Below are 20,169 nucleotides of genomic sequence, written 5' to 3'. Positions count from 1 at the left end.
ATCACGAAGAAATTCAGTCTTAGACTTTATTTGCGGCGAGAAATTTGAAATGACATCACAGACACTGTTGATTTAAAAGCTTTTTTAGGGTAACCAACAAAATGATTGACATGCCTCCTGCTTCAGTCTGATAAAAGGGACTGAACTTAATTGAAAATTTTTATTTTCTGGAATAAGGACGTTACTCTGCCCCCAATCCTGTTGTTTCATAAGTCTAATTTACACTATGAAGCCTGGTGTTTCAGACGTCCTCACTGCTATTAGTTTGGTTGTGTCATGCTTGTTTATCTGTGTTTGTAGGGTAAAGTGGAGATGACACTGGAAATCATACCTGAAGATGATACCGATGAGAGACCTGCAGCAAAAGCCCGAGACGAACCCAACATGAACCCAAAACTGGATCCTCCCAAGTAAGAACTCGGTAGAATGAATGTGAAACAAAAGTTTTGGCTCCTTAGCAAACTGTGGCAGGACAAATGTTGACTGTGAAGGTGATTATTGGAAAACATTGTGCAGATTGGATTCGTAAAAAAGGTATCTCTCCAGACTCTAACGCCTCTTTTCGGCTGTCATTCTCCAGGCGCCCAGATACCTCCTTCTTCTGGTTCACCAGCCCGTGTAAGACCATGAAGTTCATTGTCTGGAGACGGTTCAGGTGCCTTTTCATCGGACTCATCATCCTCACCATAGTGCTTCTCTTCCTCGCCATCCTGTTGTACTCTTTACCGGTAAGGACAGACATATATTCTGAAATCATAAGGGCCCTTTTCTGAATGCTGTAAGGTTTGTGTGGCAGAGGATAACTGTGAGGTTGTGGCGTGTGGTTGTTTGATTGCTTCTTTTTTCCTTTTTCAGAACTACATCTCGATGAAGATAGTGAAGCCGTTTAAATAGACTGTGGAGGAGGAGCAGGAACTGAAAAGGACAAATGTCTCCGGGATCCCATTGAGCAGTTACAAAACTTCTCCATATCTTTTTTAGTTTTTTATGCCTTAAGTGTTTTATTGATGGGGAAGGGGGTGCTTGCACGTTTGCACTGTTGCACTATTAGATCTACACATTTTACCATGAACTCTTTGTCTACACCGCTGAACTGTGACAGATTTGTATGACCGAAGGAACTGGACATCTGATTTGTTTCTGAACCAATGCTTGAAACGCACTCTCACAAAATGTATCTTCCTCAACACTGTAATGCAATCTAGTACAACAGTCCTGTCATAGAATACAATTTTAAAAATGTAAACACACTGTGTGCAACAAGTAGTTGATTCAACTGTTTTTATTGGTATTCGATGGTAAATTTTTACAGGGTTGCACAATAAAATAAGGTTTCTAATATTAATGCACAATGTTTGTACATGAGGTGACAACTATTGATAGTTTCACCACTTTATTCTGACAGTTCTATTAGACAGCATTACAGTGTACCAGGGTGTCCATCTTTATCTCTCAATGTAATCCTGCCAAAGATTTATATTAGCAACAGTCATGTCAAATGTGTGTATCTTCTGTATGTTAAATAATATTTTAAATATTCATCAGGTGTTGGTATTTATTTATCCATGGGAAAGTACATGCGTGTGTCAAACAGCAGTGTGAGGAGCAGGAAAAATTGTTTACATTATCTTTAAATTGCAGATTGTGATGCCCTTGAGCAAGGCAGTTAAAGTAAATTCACCTCCCACCTGTAGTAGTAAACCTGAATGGGGGACAAAAAACTCAAATTTTATTTTCTGTCAGACTTTTAATTGAACGGATGAGGTTTTAAATGAATATTGAAAGCAAATGACATTAAACGTTCAGATATGTACAGCACGTGTTATATAGTTATATACAGTGTCACATGGATGATTCATCTCTTACCCATCCTTTCGCGTTTATCACAAAATATGAATATTTAGGACAATCAAGTACACTTTTAAATTTGTATTGCCGGCTTTATTCTTCCTCGGCGGTGTGATGTTTGCAGTGCTGCTGCAGTAAAGCCTCCACCTCTCCTCTCCGAGCCAGACTGTTGGCTTTGCCCTGGAAACGTCCGTTCTTTCCCGCCCCCTTCCCTTGGAGCATCTCCAACACCCTGGAAAACACAGAGAATCAGGCATGGTTTTCAGACATGAACTCTGGGAAAATATATATATATATATATAGAGTATACAAGAGGCAGGACATGATGTAAAAATACTGCTGTGGAAAATCACGTGTTTACAGCAAATCGACAACGATATCACCAAAAGCTCTCAAATCAATCTTTGTGGGTGTATTCTACATGTATGGCTCCTCTTTTTCATCCTAAGATAATTCTATTCTTCTAGTTTCACGCCCACTTGCTTGCTGTCAATTTTGAAATTTTCCTATTGTATTCTCAAATGGATTTTACCAGGGGGGCCTGCTAGGAGAGGTTCTGGAAAATGTCCGGAGCAACTGACTCGGACGTTTGCGTTCTCACATAGAGCCCCTCTGGAAAATATCGGGATAGTTTCAGGAAAACGTCCGAGCTTCAGTGCATGTCTAAAAGCAGCGATACAGCACCACCCTACATCATTTGTAGCCGTAGAAGCTAAATAAATACTTGTTGGTGTCTCTTACCGTGGTCCCATCTTGGTCACTTGTCCACTGGGTCCAGCAAGTAGAAACAAACCAGGTCCCTTTTCTTCTCCAACACTGAGGAAAACCAAGGTTTCCTGCGAGTAGACAAAAAGAAGGTTCAATAAAACATATTGCACTGCGGAATGTGTGAATACCTAGAACTAAGCAGGATGGGTTATGATCTTACCTCAGTATTTAGTTCGTTGGCAATAATATTCATGAACTCATTGTCGCCCTCTTTCCTATAGAAAGAGAAACAAACATGTGCTCTGTGGTTGTATGAGGACAGTGCATTCTGCTGTACATACAAACTAACTATTTCTTACTTGTGCAAGGTGAAGAAGTTTCCTCTCTGGGGGTCGTTTTTAAAATTCTGAGCAATGAGGATGGCCATGTCTCGTAGCAGTGACAGGTTCGTCTGCAAAATACGAGATGGTTAGAGAGTCGATCTGCCCTGTGATACAGTGTTTGTCATTTAAAGGAACCCGCTATAGTTAGTGACCTCTTCTGGCAATTACCAGGAATTACAACAACATGAATCAGTATGAGCAGTAAATTAACATTCATGAAGATTCTCTTACTTTCTGTAGCAGCTTTCCAGATTTCTGCAACTTGTCGACTGCCTCGACATGTTCATCAGGTCCGGTCCTGTTGAACAGTGACAGAAGAATTTTGTCCACTTTAAACTTCCTGTATCCGTTGGATTATATACTGCTGATATTTATCCTTTACACTTTGAACGTACTTCAGGAGAGACACCAGCGAGCGCTCTGTGCTGTAGCTTTTCTCAGCGTACTTCAGTACTCGGTTTCCTACCAGGAAGATCAGGTTGGTTTTGTTTTTCTTCCCTTTCTCAGTTCCCAGTAGCTTGATAACCTAAAATAGAGATAAAGCAAGTTGAAGCAGATGATGAGTTGATAACTAAAATGATTTTTTTAGAAGTTTTATTCCCTTTACTATGAGTAATGTATTCTTCGTTTTAGTTCTGACCATTTTACCAACTGTAGCGTATCACTGCTTGCATTTAAAAATAAAAATGTGCATGATTAAATACTGGGAAGCTTTAAAGATAAGATAATTATTTTAGTCCCACAAAAGGGTGATTTGCTGTGTAAAAGGAGCAAAGAGGACGATCAAAATAGAAATATCCATACAGGTAATAATAATCAACATAGTAGCAAACAGCACACCATCTAAACAATGTGTTTGTGTATCAGCCTATGTGTGACGTTTCACCTGTAAGTGACTGAGGTTTGACACGTGCGTCCCACAGCACATGTTGGCATCGACGCTCTCGATATCAATGATCCGAATCGGCCCGGCATGGTCCTCTGGCAGTCCGCGACTCCTCACCTTGTTCAAACCCATCACACAACATATCGATATAAATCATAGTTCTCATAGATACAGTGTTGAAACAGAATCAAAGATCTTGACTTTTTGGCCTTTGAGTGCAAAATAAGTGCAACATGCGTACCTTTTCCACACCGGGGTCGTCTATAGAGAGCAGCTGAACAGTGACAGGAACATGAGCTCTGATCTTCTCATTAACAACTTCCTCCAGAGCCTGGAGCTGCGCAGGCTTCACACAGGGAGTGTCTAGCTCAATGGTGCTTCTCTGACGCCCAAGTTCCCTGAAGAAAAAACACCCAAAGGAGACGAATAAACTCACACGTCTTTAACATTTACAGGGATATGAATCTGTGCAGTGGTGAATTACCAGGATGTGGTCTTGTATCCAAACATGGAATCTGCCAATGCTGTGATCAAATGTTGACCTAAGAGAAGGAAAGAAGAAGAAGTGCATCTTCAAACAAGTGTCTTAAAACAGTATATGATCAGTCACAGATTATTGATCCTTTACCTGAGTGTTGCTGCATGTGGTCAAACCTCCTCTCCCAGTCCACCTTCACATGCACCTCCTGGCTCACCTCCAGGGGGGAGGTCACAAAGTGTACGGCTTCCGGTCCCTGCCTCGTCACCCTCAAAACTGGGACATCTCCGATCAGCCCGTGGTCGTCAGGCTGAAGGAAGAAACAACATACCTATGAAACACTTCAGAGTAATATTACACCCTATGACTTTAGGTATTTTGATAACTTCTGAAACAAGACATTTCCAAAGGAGCAAAACATAATTATTTCGCTGGTGGGCCGGGCTTCTTATAGAAATTTGAAGAGTTGATTGATATTAAAAAAGAAATAACAAGCATACTTGTCCACCTCCCTCGGGAAACAAGATGGTGTCCTGGAGCTTGACGTTGAAGCCCTTGACAGTTTCTTTCTTTCCATTGACTTCTTGTTTTAACTCAGCGGGACAGCAGGAAACGACGGAGGTGTCAAACTACGGGGAAAATAAGAAAGGAAATGAAAACTCACTCCTTGTGGGAAGAGTGGAAATGAACTAATGTAATGAGTGGTGTGACACAGTGATTGTGCAGCCTTATGGCCCTGTTTATATACGTATAACAGCCATAACATGTACATACACTTAACTTTATGTCTCTGGTAATAATTTACCTCGTGTTTGTGAAATTCTAACGTTTCATGGTCAAAGAAGTGTTTTTTTAGACCACTTCATTATCAATACAGTTGTTTCTTATGTGTATACGTGTTTAGTAGCACATGTCTAATATATTGTATTAGATTTGGGAGCTACATTGTAACTAACATGATTTACAGATAGGTTTTTATATATATAACCTCATGCACTAGACTGTAACCAATCCAGTCCTTTTTACCAGTTGTATTTCTATTATTTAAGAAGATTACATAATAGTTTTACACTGAATAGAAATCACTTTCTTCAGCTGCTGAGCTGAATGTCTTGAGTTTACACTGGATTTAATAACCACTGAATGTACAGACCCGATTCATATGTTTTTACTTCATTACTGACTTAACTTAAAGTTACATTGCAGGGACAATCAGTGACAGAAGCGTCCACTCCTCATAAATCTATGGTTTCATCATAACATATCCAGTTAGCTTCGGTGTTAGCTGGCTGTCGTTAGCCACCACGCTAACCGCGTCTGCACAGAACTTCCGCCTGATGTGTTCATGTATTGTGAATTGATCGACAGTTTCCTACCTCCTGCAGATAACAGTCCCGTTGACACTGAAAAGCCATAGTGGAAAGTTTCTGAGTAAGAACTCTGCAGCAGCACGAGTCAGGACAATAATGACCAGCTGTCAGGGTGGTACGGGTACTAATATGGTCCAAACTTAGTAACATCGACTTAAAGCGTCCTTCTTTCATTTTCTGTTTCTAGGTTCCTCGAACCTATTATTTTTCTTTCTTTCTTTCTTTCTTTCTTTCTTTCTTTCGTTCTTTCTTTCTTCCTTTCTTTCTTTCTTTCTTTCTTAATAGAATAACACTTTAATTTATTAAATAAATAAATAAAATGTTTTTAATAAAAAAATGTCAAATGTAAAACAAAAACGTACTCGACTAGAAATACACGTTTCTTATAAACATTATAAAAATAATAAATGGGTACAAAAAACGATTATACATGGCTAACATCAAACCTGGGGTGCATCCAACCATCTCCATCCAAAATAGTGGTTTATAACTGAGATATAAAAAAATATCGTATTATCTGTATTTAAAATAATCTTTAGATAAATTAATTAACTAAATCAAATAAGGGAAACAAACACATCACTCATCCAGTATCAGGCTTGGCGGAGGTGCTGGAGGTTAAAGAAAAATGACAAAACACCATCAAACTGCATTGAAGAAGGTCTCTAATTGAAAGCTTGCAAATTAAAAAGATAATTGCACATATATGATTGTGCTGATACATTTTTTTTTAATCGAAGCAATTTAGTTTTTTAAAAGTTGCTTTGCCTCTTTGTGTTTCCCATCCTCACACTCCAGTATCAAGCTCCTTATTTGCTTCCCTGTTAACATGAAGGATATAACAACAAGCACCCAAACACCAAATCACAGTTGATATAAAGTTATATTTATTCAAACTGACAATGAAACGTCTGTGTACAGTGGACAAAAATAATAAATAATCTCATAGAAAATGTCACATTGTGTAAAAACAGTATTTGGGGGATTAAAACCATCACGTCATCAACAAATATAACAAGCTACAGCAAACACAGGGGAGAAGGTCTCTGGTTGACAGTGAGTCTCAGTCAGACTGTGGAGGAGAAGGGAAGGACGTGATCAATATCAACATTTAAAGTCATCAAACTTTATGTTTTTTTCCAGTCTACATCACAGCATACAAATATAACTTGGAATGAATGTATGTTGTGTATGATTTTTTTTTGTAAGTAAGTTATTTGTCTATCAGAGCTCTGTACTTACATCACTAAGGTCTCCCATGTCTGGTGTCTCTCCTTTATTAGTTGTAGCCATGTCCTGGATCATCTGGGGGGGGGGGGGGGGGGGGGGGACGACGACAATGACACACACAGAGAAATAACATGAATATTTGTTCATGCAAACTCTTCAACATTATCAGGATTATCTTATTACGTCACTTACGTCCATGTATCTGTCGTACTCTTCCTTCCCGTCATCTTCCTCATTCTCCCAGTCCCTCCAGTTATCAAAGTCCACAGAAATCCAACTGGCCTGCAAAGAACAAGGCAAAACAACACAGTTCAAATTTGTATTTAGCCTGGAGAGGCTAAAAGAGGAGCACTGGGCTTATAGTTTATACTCTCACACACCCGTCCACTTTCTTTTCTTGCTTCTCACAAAAATGGGGATGAACACACATCAAGGACAGTGACTAACATGCACGCACAACCCAGAACAGAACACCCACTCCCCCCTCAAGGACTTCATGTGCAAAAACAGCATTTTGCAATTTTTCTATAATTTTTCTATATTTTAATTCTTCAAACTCTGTTAAGATAGTGAGATTTTTCTAAAGTAATTGTGGGACAAGGTAAAACTTACTTTGGCAGCATCCTTCTGGAGACGGGGCCATGCATAATCAGGCTTTATCTTCCTCAGCAAGACGTTGATGTTGCGGTCATAGACTTTTTCTCTGGAGTCCTTTCAAGTGGCAAATATTTGGAAACATGCTTAGCCTATATTCATCCCAATGAATGTATATTTCAGCACATAATACTGAATATATATTGCATCATGCCTAAAAATTAGATGCTTACATTGATTTCGACTTTGTCGTAGAAGTACAGCTCATTGTAGATCACATCATCTGTGTCGTTTTTGCAGCTGTTTGTAAAGACAGGAATGGGAGGTTCAGGTTAACAAGTCGGCCAACGTGGACACAAGTTGCAACATTCTATAGTGCAGACAACTGCCCACATCATCATTTCACACCCTGAATGAAATTGATTTAAAAAGGTTTTCAGAAAACTGTATCTCACACCAGAGAGCAAGAGAAATAAAAAAAACAAATAACTCACTACATAATCAGTTTGTCTGTCTGGATTTCGACCTGGACATCTTTCGGTTTTTGCACCTTGAAGTTGAGGGTGACATATTTCTTTCTGTCGTACCACACCACATGTGCTGGCTGGCTGTTAACACACAGACAAATACAAGTTAGGAATATGATATATGAGCGTTCGTGTTAGTTTCCTTTAGGAGTCTTCATGAACAGAAGGATTTGTAAAGAGAAGCAAATGTGTTGGTCACGATTAGTAAAGTAAAGAGAAGAGACTGGCAGCACTTACCTCTCCTCTGGTCTGACAATTTTGGGCTTGTTCATTCTAATTCTTAAACAAAACTAAAACAGAAACTTCTTTCTTATTCCTTCGACTGTAAGAGCAAAAGTTATGTGGCTCGTGCGTTCGGGCTGTGTGCTCTAATGCAATGACCAGGCCCTGCCAGCTATTTATAGAGCATTTGGTATCAGCTGCTGGTCTGACTTGCTCTGCCCATTATAGTCTATCAGTGGAACTCTCGGGAAGACAGATGCATTTTCTGGTGTCTCCAATACCTCAGCCACCCCCGACTGCATAGGGGCTTAACAGAGGGGGGGGGGGGCAGAGAGACAGTGAACCGAAATGGACATGGCAACAAATGGGAGGTTTTGGAATGAAGAAAAAGCATTTAGAGACATTAACCTATTACAAAATAAATATATAGAAATTAATTTAAAAAGTACAATAAAGTACTTATGTTTTAGAATGTGTTAAATCCCTGTGTCAGTTTTGGGTCCCCTTTTTATTTTGACTACACTAATAAATCAATAAATGTATAGTTGTGTGAATCAGCTGACATGGAGGTGTCATAATCAATCAGAACTGGACTGCATATTAATACAGAAAAACTACACAGTGCAAACATATGTCACTTCAGGTGAATTAAATCAGGATATTTTAATTATTCCACATTTACCCACTAAATGTTGAAGGGGACATTGTGATATTGTGTGTCGGAAGATGAAACTCTTTTGGGGAGGTGGGTCAAAGCACAATATTTACAGCCCATAAAATAGCTTTGATTATATAAATATAAATACATTAAAACATACAATATATAGAATTTACATAAATATGTCTTTATATACAGTCTGAAGCACAATACAAATCTCCTCTAGCAGTACAGTATCGCCCCCTGCTGCTCTGGAGGCTCAACGGGCAACAGATTTCTCACCGGAAGTACAATTCCCCGCTCCGCCTGTGAAGGATGTGGCGCGATCACATCCTGGCAACGCTGTGTACACACAAACTAGTCCCTAAAAAGATGAAAAATCAATAATTAGTTTCCTTCCCATTTTTTTTAACTTTAGTACCGGGAGATTTATCGCGTTCGTCTCTTCCAGTTCACCGGGATTAGCGATCATCGAGGGGAAAATGCCGCGCAGACGACAGGTAAGAACAAATGTAGGTCGCTGAGGAGGGAGACGTTAGCTAAGTTAGCACCGATGTCCAGGGACAGGGTTCCGCCATATTCCATTCAATAATCCGTCAATTTAACGCGCTAAACGCCTGGTGTTGGTTGCGTTAGCTGTGCACACAGATCGAGTTTCATCACAGATATCAGTCACATTCAATTACACTCGTTTCGTTGACAGTTTATAAAGAAATCCAGCTGGGCGGTAACGAGCAGCTCAGCCCAATCTCACAAATTAACACGTATATTAATGGAATATAACGAAGCTTTGTTGGCACTGTGTTTGCCGAACGCACCACGATACCCCAGTACTTGCTCTTATTAGATTAATTTATCAATAACATTGATAGAAAATCTCACCAACATGCACTGCACCCCGAATTCACAGTTTTGCCAGTGCAGTTTGGTGCTACAGCCCATTAGCCGTATGGGACAACGGGGCTAATGTTACCGGTGTTCCAGTTTAACTGGTGATCATGGCAACTGGTGATATGTTGTCTTTATTCCAGATGTTGCTGGTCGGTTGCAGACTCGGTCGCAGATTCCTAATTTCCCCAAAGCGCCTGTCTCTGAAGTGCGGTGATCTACTGAAGGTGTCGTTGAAATAAACGTCAAACAAAAACCCTTCACGAGTTAATGTAATGTGTCCGCGTCAGCATCACGTTGAGACAACAATATAAATCATATGGGTCAAAAAACAAATATAGTACAAAATACTTGAACGGGATTCGAAACGACATGATAAAGTAGTGTTAGCTTCTGGACTGATGACGATCTCATTACTCCACCAAGCCATTGAGATGCACTTCACCTGAATTAAGGGTGTTTTACTTTGTCAGCTGTATAACACCTGATGTGCTTTAACGAAACGCCAACGTTATTTGGTGGTAGTCCCAACACAGAATAAATCCTGCACACATAATAACGGGCTTCACAAACTGATGCTGATCGTTCATAGGAGACACAGGGAGTTATGAAGAATACACACGCGTGGCCAGCTCCACGCAAAGTGCTTTCGTTTGACGCTGGTGATCATTACAATGCACAAACACCAAACACAAGTCATATGAAAACATCCCTCACATCAACGAGGTGGAAGCTCGTGGGGTGTTTTTTGTGAGAAAAGTTGGTGAACGTGCTTTTATTGGATGGGTTAAGCTTCATGTGTCCTCACAGGATAAGTCTCCTTATGATGGCAATACCATGTTCATTGTAGAAGAGGAAATGTCCTTCCACACTTTAACCCTTTGATCCACAAGCTATGCAAACCCCCTTCTAATGCACAACATGGCTCAAAAAGGACCCGTGTTCATTTCCTGTGTTATTTCATGCATGGCTGGGCGTTTCTTTGCTATATTCAGTTATAGCTTATTCTTCCTTCTTCATTTAGGAGAAGGCTCGTTTGATGACATAGCACCGAACATCTCAGTGGCTCGGTGGCGTGATGAGATCGTCATCAGTCCAGAAGCTAATAATACTTTGCCATTTCGTTTCCAATCCCGTTTCACCAAGTATTTTGTTATATATACATTTTTTTTACCCATATGATTAATATTGTTGTCTCAACGTGATGCTGACGCGGACACATTACATTAACTCGTGAAGGGTTTTTGTTTGATGTTTATTTCAACGACACCTTCAGTAGATCACCGCACTTCAGACACAGGCACTTTGTGAAAATGACGAATCTGCGACCCAGTCTGCAACCGACCAGCAACATCTGGAATAAAGACAACATATCACCAGTTGCCATGATCCCCAGTTAAACTGGAACACCGGCTACGTTAACAATAATAACCGTTTTTTTGAGGTGCTAACCAGGCTAGCTACGGAGCCGCTGGAAGTGTAGCATTACCTGATTAACCTAGCGCCACTTGCTCTTTCAGAAGTAGCAAATGCTAACTATAGTGACATGTATTTTAACCATTTAAACGTTAGCTACAGCTGAGTTTAGCTTAACCTCGCCACAGATCTAGCTAACATCCAGCAGCTGTCAGATATCTGTGGTCTTTCATGATTAGAGATAGCTGGATAACAACAGTGGAAAAGGCTTTTGTGTACCTGAACGTATGAGCAAGCTAACCTGATTGATCCACCTTTGTATGACAGACCCCAGTGTTATCATGTGAGATCTACATCAGCTTTAATGATTTTATACCATGATTATTAGGAATCAATGTAGGATGACTCTCATTTAAGTTTCCCCCCCCCCCCTGATAGAGACACATGCCTGGGAGTGGTTCAGATGGAACTGAAGACTCGGACTCCTCCGCTGAAAGAGAGCAGACCAACAGTTCAGAAAGTGATGGAAACATGCCCAAGAGACAGCGTCTCACCAGAGCCTCCACGCGCCTTAGCCAAAGCTCTCAGGGTGGGTCAACATGTCCTGTTCATGTAATATAAATGTATCACAATCTTCTTCATCTCAGCTGTTTCCTCAACGTGGTGGTTGTTTGACTCCCATTGCTTCAGATGCTCCAGACTTGAAACGAGCTGCGGACCACGACGAATCTCCGCCATTGACGCCCACAGGAAATGCCCCGTCCTCCGAATCGGAGCTGGACATCTCCAGCCCCAACGCGTCTCACGATGAGAGCCAGGCCAAAGACCAAGCCAACAGGGACTCCGATAAAGACCTCTCCCATCGACCCAAGCGCCGCCGCTGTCACGAGACCTACAACTTCAACATGAAATGCCCCACGCCGGGGTGTAATTCACTTGGTAAAAAAATCTCTGCCTTTGTTCAAATTTTACTTCAGGGAATTTTATTGATTTTGATTTGTATTCTGGGATATCCCCCTTTATTACAGTATTAATCACATCCTTTTTTCTGTTTGCTCAGGTCACCTCACAGGGAAACATGAACGTCACTTTGCTGTATCAGGTTGTCCTCTTTACCACAATCTTTCTGCTGATGAATGCAAGGTGATTATCTTGAAAATAGTTTGTATTTCATTTATCCCTTCACAATAAAATCCAATTAGTATATGATATTAATACATTAATCCTACTTGATGCCGTTTGCAGTGTCTCTCTTTTTATAGGAGAAGTAAGGAAACTTTTTTTTTTAATAAACTGTAATCCATCCTTGCCTCGTCATTGCAGGTGAAAGCTGTCAGTCGTGAGAAACAAGAAGAGGAGGTGAAAGCACAGGAAGAAAACCACTCACGCCATGCAACTCGTCACCAGGTACTTCCTTTTTTTTTTAAAGCTTTGCGTGACATCAGTTATGTTTACTTTTTATCAGGAACCATACATATTGCTGCACGATTAAATCCCAGATCAGACAGTGTGCAGTGTTCCAGTGAGGTGCTTCTTTTTCCAGTTGTATTCTACAGGCAATAAGCATTCTGTGCAATGCTTATGCATTTTAGGCGCATGGAAGGCCTCATGTTTTTACAGGAAGGCTCTGAATACATCAGGATGAAACGAGTTCAACTCAGAGCAGAAAAACACCCAGAGGCAGGTTTTCCCTTGTAAACATCACTCATGCAGGACAGACTAGTGGTGGATGTTGCAGGATGCATGGAGAAATATGACCTAACCAACTGCAGTTACCATGATTTGAACAGATAACAAACAGGCTTGGAGGCAAATTATTACTCCAACATGATTTTTCTCTCTTTGTCTGTGTCTCTCACTCTCAGATCCAGAGCAAGTGTCCTCAACATGTCATGTGTATATTTAAAAAACATGAACAGATCTGTGAATTTACTGCACAATAAAATCTCAGGTTCGGTGGTTGCCTAGCAACAGTAAAAAAAAACAACAACCTTGCACCGCAGTGTAGGCTTCAACAATAAAGGCAACACAGTGTTCCCTGCATTTTAATATCTACAAAACACACACTGTCTGATCAGGGCCGGATAGACTACAGCTTTTCTTATCTACCCAGTGAATGTTATTGGCCAGCTCTCATTTTACCAGGACCATGACTGATGTACTGTATTTCTATCTTTTCAGACACCAACATCGAAACAGAGCAAATACAAAGAGCAGGTGGCTGAGATCAGGAAGGGGCGAAACTCGGGTCTGCCGAAGGAGCAGAAAGAAAAGCACATGGTACATCACTGGCATTTACTGCAGTAGCTTCCACTCCACAATGTGCTATTATTATCAGTATTGCATTACATACTGTTGCTGGTATGCTCTCTCACCTCTGTACCACCTCCTGACTGATCCACAGGAGCATCGGCAGACACACGGCAACACCAGGGAACCTCTGCTGGAGAACATCACCAGTGAATATGATCTGGAACTTTTCAGGAAAGCTCAGGCCCGTGCATCTGAAGACCTGGTAATGAGCTGTTTCATGTCTCCATCGGTATTACTCCTGCTTCATTACTTCCTAAACTAAAGTAACTTGTCGTTAATATCAACTAATGTATAAGAAATATCATTTTTTGCTTTTTAAAATTGAACTAAGGTAGGAATAATAACTGGGGAAACTTTCTGTGGTGCCTCTCTGTAAAGTAGAACCCGCTCATCATACTGTACATCCTTCTATTTCTGTATTTGTTTACTTATCTGAACATCCAAGTGTCACTCAGTTGGCACCTTATCACACATGTTAGGGATTCCCATAATTTACTGTTAACCGACAATAACAATTTTAACAAAAAGGTGACAAGTTAAATGTTTAAAGAATATATACATTGGCCGCTCTAGCCTGGCGCCTCAAGCTCTACATTCCTGGTACATCAGTACAATCTTAGCATCTTATCTCTACTGTAGGTCTCACATGCACAAGACTGAGCACAAGATTAACCCCACAATATGTCGACATATTCATATTTCTGGTCGCCAAAGTCTAGGTTATTAATGGAAAACACTGTTTAGGCCTGTTAGTCTGTTTTATTCAGTTTCACTCAGCAGCTGCAGGTGTGTGATAATCTGTGAATCCTCGTGTTATCTTACATTTTATTTACGCTGCTGTTTGCACATGTAAAAATCCACCCCTTGTTATATCAGTGTTTTTGTTTTAATGCATCACAGACAAAGCCTGTCGTTGAGGGAAAAAAAGCTAAATGCACATGCCGAGTTGACATGCTAAGATCAGCTATTACATGGTTTTCCTTCTCGTCTGCCGTCTGACAGGAGAAGCTGCGTATCCAGGGTCAGATCACAGAGGGCAGCAACATGATCAAAACCATCCTGTTTGGCCGCTATGAGCTGGACACCTGGTACCACTCACCCTATCCTGAGGAGTACGCACGTCTGGGTCGCCTCTACGTCTGCGAGTTCTGCCTCAAGTACATGAAGAGCCAGACCATCCTCAGGCGACACATGGTGAGAAGCAGATTCTTTTTGTTGTGACGTGAGAACAGTCGGATGTCTGACCATCTGAGCGATTGTTTATACTTATTAAAGTTAAAAACAGTTGATTTAAAGGTTAAAAATTATTAATAATTACATGTACATATCATATATATATATACATATCATGCCTATAGATGCTGAATTCTACCCTTCATTTTAATGTATCTGTCATATCTGGTCACAGTTACTGAGTTATTTGAATAATGTGTTTTTTCAGGCAAAGTGTGTGTGGAAGCATCCTCCAGGAGACGAAGTTTACAGAAAAGGAGCAATATCTGTGTTTGAAGTAGATGGTAAAAAGAATAAAGTAAGAAAACTCAGACATAGTAATGTCTCTTACCTTAACTCCATCCGGTTTTTGTATTGTATTGTAAACGTCTGTATAAATTCTATACATCTGTAAAGCAAGTATCACTGAGAGTGACATCTTACTATTAATCTTCAAATAAGTGACTATAATCAAATCATTTATTCCCAGATCTACTGCCAGAACCTGTGTTTACTTGCCAAACTTTTCCTGGACCACAAAACGCTGTATTACGATGTGGAGCCGTTTCTCTTCTACGTCATGACCGAGGCCGACAACACTGGCTGCCATTTAGTGGGATACTTTTCTAAGGTGAATGGAGATTTAAGATGCACATTTACAGTATAAAATAGTTTCTAACTTTTGTGTACAGGAACATCTAAAAGGTTTTTTCCTTTTTTTCATTTCAAGGAGAAGAATTCTTTCCTGAATTACAACGTGTCCTGTATCCTGACGATGCCACAGTACATGAGACAGGGCTTTGGCAAGATGCTCATTGACTTCAGTATGTACATGATATTTTTATTCCTAATTTTTTCTGTTGCTTACTATGCCAATATTTGGAAGGAAGACTGTCAGCCCAAACAATAGGTTCAATCACCGATGGGGAATTATTTTTCAGTCAGTTTCGATATTGTGTTATTTCAAATATTTACAAGTAAAAGACCTGATATTTTAATGTGAAGACTGAAAAACTGAGTTCTCAACAATGAAAGCGGATGGAACTGAGACTGTCTTGTTCTGCTGGAGGCTTTGCTTGTATAATTTAAATATGACCACAGGTCCTTACACAGGCTTAAATTCACATAAGATGTCACTGCCAAAGGTCCCCCTTAACATTTTCTCTGTCAGACCTAAGAAGGGGAATTATAAATTCAGTTATGTGCTGCATCGTTAATCTGTCTCGGGGAGAGTTTTTATGTAAAAAAAATGCCTTTTTAGCAAGTCTAGCCAGTTTATGGATGTGGGGAAATGCAAGTTTAAGAATAAGTGTTCATGTTGGTTAAAGCCAGTGCCGGGAAAAGCGAACTTTGCTGTGTATTTCAAACTTGGGACAGTTTTAACATTGTGTCTGCTTTGAACAGTTTATTTTCACATTTGGTGTGTATTTCCGTCACAAGTTTGGGTTTAAACTTCATTTCGACTGGAATTTAAAAAGCTCTTAAAGTCTTAAATTGAACTTGTTTGTAGCTGTAGACACCAAGTAAAAAAACGTTCCTCCTCTCATACATCTCAACATCATAAATGTGATTGAAGCGGATTGTTGAACCCTGTTCAGTTGAACTCTGCTCAGTTTTGTTGAGATTAAAATTAAATTGTATTAGTGCAACCTTGATGGTCTTGTAAGATTTTCCTGCTGAGTCAACAACTTCAATAAGGTGGCATTGATATTGGGGCTCTTGCATTTGACAGTGATTAACGATAGATAGAGAAAATGGCTGTTTATACACTTGTGTATTTTGTCCCTGTTTTTTTATATATATATATATATATTATTGTTTATAAAATGTGACTCTTGTAAACACAGTCCACAGCAATGAGAGATTGATTATGAATATCATCTGGATTCATTCGAAGTGCTCTTGTCATTTAGGCTACCTGCTGTCCAAAGTGGAAGAGAAGGTGGGCTCACCAGAGAGGCCTCTGTCTGATCTGGGCCTCATCAGCTACCGTAGCTACTGGAAAGAAGTGTTACTCAGATACATGTACAACTTTCAAGGCAAGGAGATCTCCATCAAAGGTGAGAACACAGGACTCAAGTGGAGGTTCTATCTGTACTGCCCTTTCTCAAAAACATTCCAGCTTAAAATTAAACTGGAGTTTTGTTGCAATGTGTAAAGAATAATATCGCCAACGTATTGTAACGTATTCTTGTCATATTTGTGTGATGCACAGAGATCAGTCAGGAAACTGCTGTGAATCCGGTGGACATAGTGAGCACCCTGCAGTCTCTTCAGATGCTCAAGTACTGGAAGGGAAAACACCTGGTGTTGAAGCGACAGGTAAGCTGCTGCTTCATCAGCCTGTGTGGGTCCTATCATCTCTTTAAGTTGTGTGATTGTTACAAAATGTTAATATCATAGACTGTATATAAAGACAGACCTCTTGACAGGTTCCCAAAAGTGAAGCCAAATCATCTGGATCACCCCCTGGTGGCTGGTTTTAGTGTTGATCATAAATCCTGCCTGCTTCCAAAAAGTGTCAAATAAATGTTCTCAAAGATGTTTCTGTTATTTTAAATAGCTCTTATCACATTGATCTTTGTCCAAATGCTAATTAATCTGGTAGCGTTGGTTTTTATTGTTTATTTCATGCTGTGAAAATGGGGTGAAACGTCATGATTGACAGCTGAGACCGACTCGCGATTGGTCGAGCGCGTATATTAGCGGGACCTCGATGCCGCGGCTTCACTCCTTGCTCGCCACTGAGTAGTCTCTGGCTCCAAATGGCGTCAGAAGCGCAGGATGGTGGCACCTGTATCCGAGATATTTTGGCTTCATTTTGCACAACAGGAGGAAGTGGAGACACATTGTCCAGCTTTATTTATCTCTGGTTAATGTGAGTTCATGTTGCAAAATTCACACATTTAAATTGAAAATCAAAGGCATTTATTTGTAGATTAACAGGTCATTTAACTAGGACGGACCTGAGTTGAACTTTTACGAATGTAGTTTTGAATATATCAGTAAATATTCGATCTTTTATGACAAGATAATATAATTTAATTTTTTGGTCCCTGTTTTTGACGACTCACTCTGTGACCTTCTCTTCCTCTCAGGACCTGATTGACGAGTGGAAAGCGAAGGAGATCAAGCGAGGCAACAGCAACAAGACCATCGACCCGAGCTCTTTAAAGTGGACCCCCCCCAAAGGGACATGAGCACTAAGAACCTCAGGCTACTGAATGAACTCACCTCCAGCCTCACCAGCCACAAGTAGCCTCGACCTCTGAACTGTCAATAAAAATCAGTGTTTTCTTTCAGCTTTTTTTTTTTTATTCTCCTGCTTAAATCTGCTTCTTTTTGTCATGAAACTTTTTTTAACTTTTATATTTTAGTTTCATTCATATTTTAAGCACCATACGTTCCAAGTTGAATGATTCTTTACTGAGATATCGTCAAACAGTCAATGCTAGAAAAATCTGTTTTTCCTGTTTGTTTTAAAACTGTCAACCAAGCTTTGAATGTTATATGATAAATGGTCCAGTGTGGTGGATAACATGAATGTTCTGCTTTACTCTTGCAAAAAAAAAAAAAAAGAATACATACCTATATTTGGCAGATGGTTATTTTTTATTTCTTTCAAGAAATGTGCATTTTGAAGATGGTCGTTACTTAAGTTTGGGATTAATACAGTCGTTGTTAGCATGAACTGAAGCTGCAAGCAGAGTGTATTTCAAGGAATCAGATATATGCAGTGTCTTCTTTGGTGTAAAATTGTATAGATCATAGTAAGGTGTATTTTCTTCCCCCGTAACTCCATCAATACAGGATTTGGATCCATTCCTCAGATGAACCTGCCAAATAATGGAATAATGGATTCAGATATTTTTAATTTGCTGAGAATCAGATGGAAATATTGACGATACCACTGCGAGAATGCACATTGAAATAATGCAACCTCAGGTTTTTATATACGGATACAATCATACCTTGCTTGTGTGGTTTCTCGGAAACATCGACCCCGGTGGTTGTTGCAGACGGATTTATTCTGGTCAAAGACTCTGTAACAAAAGCAGAAAACAGTTCAATGGGATTATCTTTGCCTTGTACTTTGGATCATAGCTGTTTAATGTGTATTATGGATTTGATATTTTTTAATATCAATAAAGCTGCATTGTTATTTTGATATGATTCAGATATTGTTTGTGTTTACCACCACTGGAGAGGCTTCTTCCCATCAGGCCTACGAATGTCTCTCCTTTATTCCCTGACAGGAAGGTGAAGGCAGATTTATGGTCAGAATTTAAACTCAATGCCATCATAAGAAAACAAAAATATTTTGATTGGAAAGCATTTTTTAAAATCATATTTGAATGATTATTGATTACACTGAAGTTTGAAAAGGAAAGTCAAGCTACGTACGTCGATTAACTTTGAAAGGTTTCTTAACACCTGTGGGGTAAAAAAAAAAAGACCACAGTTACCATTGGATAATTTTCTCTTTATTAATAGTCTTGTATATGAATCTTATTGGAGAAAAAAAAGCACAATAGATCATGTAAAGTTTTTTAATGGATGCCACCTGAGCGTTTTCCCATGAGTCCGTAGAAGCGGAGGGCTTTAGATCTCTTCATCAGGGAGGCTACCAGGTGGCTCACGTCTGTTTCCATCGCTGTCTGTGAGTCGTCCTAACAGATGACACATTTATTCATTTAATCAAGCAAAATAAAATAAAAATATATGCTTTTTTAAATTAAGAAATATTTCCCACATTGTCATTAAATCACAGAACATTTAATCCATATCTCCGTTCAGAGTATTCTCCAGTTTCTCCAAGGAATAATTTCTCCTGAAAAAAACCCGGAATATATATTACCGATGCTCACCTGCCAGTCTGTAGACAACCCTCTCTCCTCTTCCTCACTAGCAGTGAGTCCCTGACAGGTTTGCAACAAAGTGCAAAAAGTCACAACAACAAGCTGCATCTTCCAGGTATCCATTTCTTTGTCGAGCAGAAAATCCTTTGCTTCTGATTATCTTGAATCAAAGCAATGGATAGATAAACAATGTCTTTGGTATATATTTTCTGCAAAAGCAAAAAAAAAATAGAATGCAAAACGATGCTGGGAGGATGTGGTCCAGTGTTATTGTGTCTGTCCCGGCTGCAGCAGGGGGCATTTATACGTTTGTACCCCTGCTGCTAGACCCCTCCCCACGAAGTATGATCCCACGCTTTTCTTCATTGCATCAAAAACCTTCAAATTTATCATATCACAGCATTTTTTAAGAATCTGTCTTCTCTTTAACGTACTTTGGAGCCATCACAAATGAAAACATGACGTATATTAGGGAATTAAAGATGCTTGAACGTGCTGTATTTCTTCAGTTGTCCTCTGAAGATTTTATTGACAGTCTCAAGTTCAAAGCAAGACCCTCATGTTCTGTGAAATTAAA

General features: G+C 39.7%; 5 protein-coding genes across 6 annotated transcripts in view; 2 read left to right on the top strand and 3 right to left on the bottom strand.

Moving 5' to 3' along the window:
• LOC117752575 (myoferlin-like) overlaps positions 1 to 1,529 on the top strand; it is a 28,381-nt gene extending 26,852 nt beyond the window's left edge. For both annotated transcript variants that reach the window (XM_034570031.1, XM_034570030.1), the window contains 3 exons: positions 301 to 410; positions 581 to 728; positions 856 to 1,529. In XM_034570031.1, the coding sequence (XP_034425922.1) occupies positions 301 to 410; positions 581 to 728; positions 856 to 894 (297 nt within the window). In that variant the 3' untranslated portion in view covers positions 895 to 1,529. The remainder of the gene's footprint in view (positions 1 to 300; positions 411 to 580; positions 729 to 855) is intronic.
• On the bottom strand, positions 1,268 to 5,802 carry aarsd1 (alanyl-tRNA synthetase domain containing 1). The gene is made up of 12 exons (XM_034570033.1): positions 5,680 to 5,802; positions 4,804 to 4,932; positions 4,454 to 4,613; positions 4,310 to 4,367; positions 4,067 to 4,223; positions 3,826 to 3,942; positions 3,335 to 3,465; positions 3,171 to 3,237; positions 2,916 to 3,007; positions 2,777 to 2,831; positions 2,590 to 2,684; positions 1,268 to 2,080 (listed from the first exon to the last, which is right to left on the bottom strand). The coding sequence occupies exons 1-12, from the start codon at positions 5,716 to 5,718 to the stop codon at positions 1,942 to 1,944; spliced, it is 1,239 nt and encodes a 412-aa protein (XP_034425924.1). The 5' UTR covers positions 5,719 to 5,802; the 3' UTR covers positions 1,268 to 1,941.
• Positions 5,803 to 6,537: 735 nt separating this feature from the next.
• On the bottom strand, positions 6,538 to 8,471 carry ptges3l (prostaglandin E synthase 3 like). Its single transcript, XM_034570034.1, has 7 exons — positions 8,262 to 8,471; positions 7,992 to 8,105; positions 7,731 to 7,797; positions 7,516 to 7,614; positions 7,096 to 7,185; positions 6,916 to 6,978; positions 6,538 to 6,745 (listed from the first exon to the last, which is right to left on the bottom strand). Exons 1-7 carry the CDS (start codon positions 8,294 to 8,296, stop codon positions 6,737 to 6,739), a joined length of 477 nt encoding a protein of 158 aa, XP_034425925.1. The 5' UTR covers positions 8,297 to 8,471; the 3' UTR covers positions 6,538 to 6,736.
• A 755-nt stretch (positions 8,472 to 9,226) lies between these two features.
• On the top strand, positions 9,227 to 18,906 carry kat7b (K(lysine) acetyltransferase 7b). Its single transcript, XM_034570032.1, has 14 exons — positions 9,227 to 9,404; positions 11,647 to 11,797; positions 11,899 to 12,147; positions 12,269 to 12,351; positions 12,532 to 12,615; positions 13,390 to 13,488; positions 13,613 to 13,723; positions 14,524 to 14,715; positions 14,963 to 15,052; positions 15,224 to 15,364; positions 15,464 to 15,557; positions 16,647 to 16,793; positions 16,949 to 17,055; positions 17,832 to 18,906. The coding sequence occupies exons 1-14, from the start codon at positions 9,387 to 9,389 to the stop codon at positions 17,931 to 17,933; spliced, it is 1,668 nt and encodes a 555-aa protein (XP_034425923.1). The 5' UTR covers positions 9,227 to 9,386; the 3' UTR covers positions 17,934 to 18,906.
• Positions 18,384 to 19,845, bottom strand: LOC117753414. The gene is made up of 6 exons (XM_034571491.1): positions 19,602 to 19,845; positions 19,298 to 19,403; positions 19,138 to 19,167; positions 18,929 to 18,982; positions 18,705 to 18,776; positions 18,384 to 18,430 (listed from the first exon to the last, which is right to left on the bottom strand). Exons 1-6 carry the CDS (start codon positions 19,713 to 19,715, stop codon positions 18,384 to 18,386), a joined length of 423 nt encoding a protein of 140 aa, XP_034427382.1. The 5' UTR covers positions 19,716 to 19,845.
• Between the last annotated feature and the right edge of the window lie 324 nt (positions 19,846 to 20,169).

Source organism: Hippoglossus hippoglossus, chromosome 19 (assembly GCF_009819705.1).
Source record: "Hippoglossus hippoglossus isolate fHipHip1 chromosome 19, fHipHip1.pri, whole genome shotgun sequence".
Classification (NCBI taxonomy): Eukaryota; Metazoa; Chordata; class Actinopteri; order Pleuronectiformes; family Pleuronectidae; genus Hippoglossus; species Hippoglossus hippoglossus.
The sequence above is the reverse complement of the archived record's forward strand: the minus strand, read 5'-3'. Positions and strand labels throughout refer to the sequence as shown.

What these genes read in the sequence shown, in the direction of transcription:
- aarsd1 (XM_034570033.1), bottom strand. Translation starts at nt 5,718, where the DNA reads ATGGCTTTTCAGTGTCAACGGGACTGTTATCTGCAGGAG. An exon ending in CAAACCTCAGTCACTTACAG is followed by an intron (nt 3,466 to 3,825) that starts GTGAAACGTCAC and finishes TCTCTATTTTAG; the next exon opens with GTTATCAAGCTACTGGGAAC. An exon ending in CCAACGAACTAAATACTGAG is followed by an intron (nt 2,685 to 2,776) that starts GTAAGATCATAA and finishes GTCTACTCGCAG; the next exon opens with GAAACCTTGGTTTTCCTCAG.
- ptges3l (XM_034570034.1), bottom strand. Translation starts at nt 8,296, where the DNA reads ATGAACAAGCCCAAAATTGTCAGACCAGAGGAGAG. An exon ending in ATTGTCAGACCAGAGGAGAG is followed by an intron (nt 8,106 to 8,261) that starts GTAAGTGCTGCC and finishes GTGTGTTAACAG; the next exon opens with CCAGCCAGCACATGTGGTGT. An exon ending in ACAGACAAACTGATTATGTA is followed by an intron (nt 7,798 to 7,991) that starts GTGAGTTATTTG and finishes CTTTACAAACAG; the next exon opens with CTGCAAAAACGACACAGATG.
- kat7b (XM_034570032.1), top strand. An exon ending in GCCATGCAACTCGTCACCAG is followed by an intron (nt 12,616 to 13,389) that starts GTACTTCCTTTT and finishes CTATCTTTTCAG; the next exon opens with ACACCAACATCGAAACAGAG. An exon ending in CCCGTGCATCTGAAGACCTG is followed by an intron (nt 13,724 to 14,523) that starts GTAATGAGCTGT and finishes GCCGTCTGACAG; the next exon opens with GAGAAGCTGCGTATCCAGGG.
- LOC117753414 (XM_034571491.1), bottom strand. Translation starts at nt 19,715, where the DNA reads ATGGATACCTGGAAGATGCAGCTTGTTGTTGTGACTTTTTGCACTTTG. An exon ending in ACTCATGGGAAAACGCTCAG is followed by an intron (nt 19,168 to 19,297) that starts GTGGCATCCATT and finishes TTTACCCCACAG; the next exon opens with GTGTTAAGAAACCTTTCAAA. An exon ending in CGAGAAACCACACAAGCAAG is followed by an intron (nt 18,431 to 18,704) that starts GTATGATTGTAT and finishes CTCTGCTTGCAG; the next exon opens with CTTCAGTTCATGCTAACAAC.